Here is a 4,047-nt window from a genome sequence, read left to right as displayed (position 1 = left end):
CTGACGATTTAAGGTAATGTTCCTGCTTTTGACCATTATGAACGAGTCTGATAAATGCAAAACCTTGAAATTTAATTCTGGTATAATTATAAATGTTTAATTTACATTATCATTTAAAGTATATATAGTGGATCTATGTTAGTATATCTTTATTGAATATATTTTAAAAACGACAATGTTAAAATTTATATTTCTCCTAGCTTAGCATAGCTTGTATAGCTATTGGTAAGTTAATTTGAAAATCTTTTTATGAAAAAACTTTTATACATTTTATATACTTTTATATATTTTCCTTTCACACTATCCTCGGGTTACATAGGCCATATGTTTGACTTTTACTTAAAGTATAATAAGTTAATCTAAAAAATCCTTAATTAGCATCTGCGTTCTCCTCTTGTACTACCCCCTTAGTATTAGTTTTTTATTTTTCCTTATTAGGCTTGTCTGGTAGAGATCGCTTGTTAGCAGTGAGGCCACCTTTGCCTTAATCATTTAAATATCCATATACAACTAAAATATTTTTTAGTAACAGCTAAGCAGGCTTCGAAGGTAATTCCCTATCACGTCTCAATACGGCAGTACACATCTTTGTAGCGATACTATCATTGGCGACAAGTGGATATTGACAGTTGCAGATTGCGTATACAGGTAATATGTACTTTTATTATTTTTATATGAACCCAGCATACATACATTGGAATATGAATATATATTTTTATTTAAGACGTTTGACTCTATGACAAAAAGAGAATTGTTGTTCCAAGATTCGAACCGAGATAGGCGTGTTATACACCGAGTTGGAACGAGCTCAATTTGTTTAATCAATTGAATTGGCAATTTACCTTTTTAATTAATTTGTTACAAAACAACCAACAGCTTTGCTCGGGTATTAAGTAATAATTTCAAAAAATTTAACACACATATATTACAAATACGTACGTACGCCCTTATTCTTGCGTTCGGTTGAAAAAAAGTTGAAGAAATGTTGGGAAATTTTGACATTTTATTCACACTATCAAATATGCAAGAGCAAGTCTTCGATCTGAGTCTAACGTGACAGGTATTCAGCGACTGTTTTCTAACACTTACAATTGTAAATACCTGATATCTTTATAATGGAATGTCCAAATTCAATAAGAGAAAAAGTTATACAAAGGCTTTGAAGCAGTCTTGAATGTAGGTTCAAGACACAAATGAAGTGCCGGCATTTCAATTCAATAAAACGGGCAAACGGGCAGGAGGCTCATGTGATGTGATACCGCTGCTCATTCATCCACACATTTGAAGGCTTGCAAGTGCGTTGGCCTTTTAAGACTTAACTTACACGTATTGTGTAGATACGGATGATGTGTTCTGAAAGTCGTAGTACATTGTTTAATCACCTATAGTTGTCGCAGCGCACGCAATGTAACCAAGTATTTGCTCCATTTTTTGCACTTATATTATTGGATTTGTTTCATTAAAGATCTCATTACAGGCTTTGTAGCTTACTAATGGTGAAATAATTTTTAAAATCCTGTAGTTTCGGAGCCTATTAAGTTAAAAAAAAAACAGTGAAATCTTTCCTTTTTATAATATAAGTATAAATTTACATAACACGTTTCGGTTGCATTGAGAAAAAATATTCCATTGTAATTTATTTTAAAAATGTAACCTAAATAAAATTTACTTATTTATTTTAGCGTAAAAGACTCTGCTTCCTTAACTGTCGCTGTTGGTACCATCGACATCACAAAACCTGGAAAAACATATGTCGTGTCTTCGATTAAAATACACGAAAAATATCGGCCTAATAATTTTAAGTACAACTATGCATTGTTTATGATTCATGGAACTATTCAATTTAATGATAATGTTACGGCCATACCTCTGCCCGATAATCCGACCCAGGAAGGGGTCAATGTCGATGCATCAGGATGGAAACTTAGCAGGGTAAGATTTAATGAATTAATACAATCAGAGGAGGAATACTAGTGCTTGATCGAACCATTTTTCAATTTATTTAATTCTGACGGCATACGGAGCTCGGCATACGGACTTGGCCCGAGTTTTCTGCTGTACCATCGACATATGTTGCTACAATGCCTTTCTCTTACATATCCAAATTACTTTATAACCACTTTTCATAACTGAAAAGAATACTTTTTAACGGGCGGCCTTATTTACTTGGCAGCGTGTTGTGCGATATTGTGTCTTTGTCTATACGTCTTTGTGTCTTTGCTCTAGACCGTAAACACAAATAAACAAACGATTACGTGTGCTCAAATTTGCGATGTAACCGTTTTCATGTGGGATTTTTTGAAACTGTTCGACAAGAGACAAATTTATCAATCTGAGGATCGCGACTGAAGCACGTCCAGCCGATGAATATGAGAGTGAGCGCAATGCGCGAAGACTACGCTAGGATGGGTCATGCGCGGTCAGATACAGGATCTGTTTAATTTCACTCCTTTTATTCGGAACAGAAATAAAGGCGAGAGAGGACAAGAGAGACCTTCTTGCGAACGGCGTCTATGTGCTTACTACTATGGAGCGTGACTCCTAGATATTTGAGGGACTTTTGTCACGGGTTGGCTTGCCCGTATTAGGTTACCCCTTTTTTGAGGCGATATTTTTTCCGAGAATGAGCGACAGCACGGAGTTTTCCCCTGGCAAGGAGAATTACGAAGTACTTCTCAGGGTTTATTTGGAAGGCACATTTTCGAAAGCATTCGTTTTGCGACGTATGAATATATGGGACTTAAAAATCTAATCTAATTTAAAGAGGTTATTTCACACATCACACCTAATTGACAAACTAAGATCACTCATAATCAGGTTTTCGACAATCTCAAAATGTACAATTAAAATATGTATACTGCATACAAAAATTATAGTAACTTACAAACACTAATAAATTAATAAAAGCACTGTTTAGTTATAGTTATTGAGCACAGACTAATAAAATTAAGAAAAATATTTCAATAAAACAACTTTATGATCGTAGCACTTGTATTTTAATTAAAAGATCTTAATTACCTCTCACCATAGTCGCTTAGGGTTTGCTTCCTTATGGTAAAACCATACATATGCAATCATTTAAAAGATGTCCTTACAAAATTTGTAACACTTTTTATTTATAAATTCTTTATTAACTCAGAATGGATTACAAAATTAAAGTAGGCCGATGTCGACGTGCAATTGGCAAAAAATTTAACACAAAAAATAAGTTTTCACAAAAATAAAATCGTCATTCCGTTATTGAGAATAAAGTTTTTTAAATATTATTAATAACCATGAATTGTTTCAGGATACAGAACACACAAACTTTTTACAAGTGATAAAGGAAAGCACAATCTCCAACTATGACTGTATACTGAGGCACAAATTCTACATCGACGAGGATTCTATACTTTGCACAGACTATGAGAATGAAATGACCGAAACAGATTTTTTCGTAAGTACTTTTAATAAATATTTGTGTACAGGTAACCAGAGGCTATAAAACATTTCTTTACAACTATATAGAAGACTATAGGGTTAAAAAAACGACATGAACGAAAATAATTGAATATTTATTTTGTTTCAGCGTGACCACGGTGGCCCAGTTGTTGAGAACAATCAAGTGGTCGGTCTCGTCATTTCCTACGTGGATCCATATTATCAGCTGCCTGGATTCAACTCCAAAGTTGAGGCCGTTAAGGACTGGATCCAATCGAATATGAAATAATTTTGGATATGAACCATAGAGTGTAATTTAATAAATATGATTTTTATTAATCAATATGGTTTATTTATTTTAAAATAAATATTGCGTGTGGACCATGGTACAGTATAACTACTGTACTGTACTGAACAAAGTCGTAAAAAACTATTACGACTGTTTTAATGTTTTCTAAGTTTTGACTACGTTGGGTGATTTACATTTACATTATATTATAAAAGACACGAGGAGGTCTATTCTACAGAAATTATTTTGTGCAGAATCATAATATAACTTGTGTACTTAATTTTATTTGCCTGAAATAGACAACAGCATTAACTAATTTTAGTTTAGATTGAAATTCT

General features: G+C 33.3%; 1 protein-coding gene across 1 annotated transcript; it reads left to right on the top strand.

Annotated features, from left to right (window-relative positions):
• The first annotated feature begins 580 nt into the window (after positions 1-580).
• On the top strand, positions 581-3,757 carry LOC123717315 (trypsin-5-like). The gene is made up of 4 exons (XM_045673238.1): positions 581-648; positions 1,683-1,932; positions 3,290-3,436; positions 3,569-3,757. The coding sequence occupies exons 2-4, from the start codon at positions 1,822-1,824 to the stop codon at positions 3,707-3,709; spliced, it is 399 nt and encodes a 132-aa protein (XP_045529194.1). The 5' UTR covers positions 581-648; positions 1,683-1,821; the 3' UTR covers positions 3,710-3,757.
• The last annotated feature ends 290 nt before the right edge of the window (positions 3,758-4,047 follow it).

The sequence above is a fragment of the Pieris brassicae genome, chromosome 12 (assembly GCF_905147105.1).
Source record: "Pieris brassicae chromosome 12, ilPieBrab1.1, whole genome shotgun sequence".
NCBI classification, from domain to species: domain Eukaryota; kingdom Metazoa; phylum Arthropoda; class Insecta; order Lepidoptera; family Pieridae; genus Pieris; species Pieris brassicae.
Note: the sequence above shows the minus strand (reverse complement) of the source record. Positions and strands in the feature narration are given on the sequence as shown.

Bases quoted from the DNA above. Each gene is read 5' to 3' on its own strand.
- LOC123717315 (XM_045673238.1), top strand. From the start codon at position 1,822: ATGATTCATGGAACTATTCAATTTAATGATAATGTTACGGCCATACCT. The intron at 1,933-3,289 runs GTAAGATTTAAT...GAATTGTTTCAG, and splicing joins CAGGATGGAAACTTAGCAGG to GATACAGAACACACAAACTT. The intron at 3,437-3,568 runs GTAAGTACTTTT...ATTTTGTTTCAG, and splicing joins TGACCGAAACAGATTTTTTC to CGTGACCACGGTGGCCCAGT.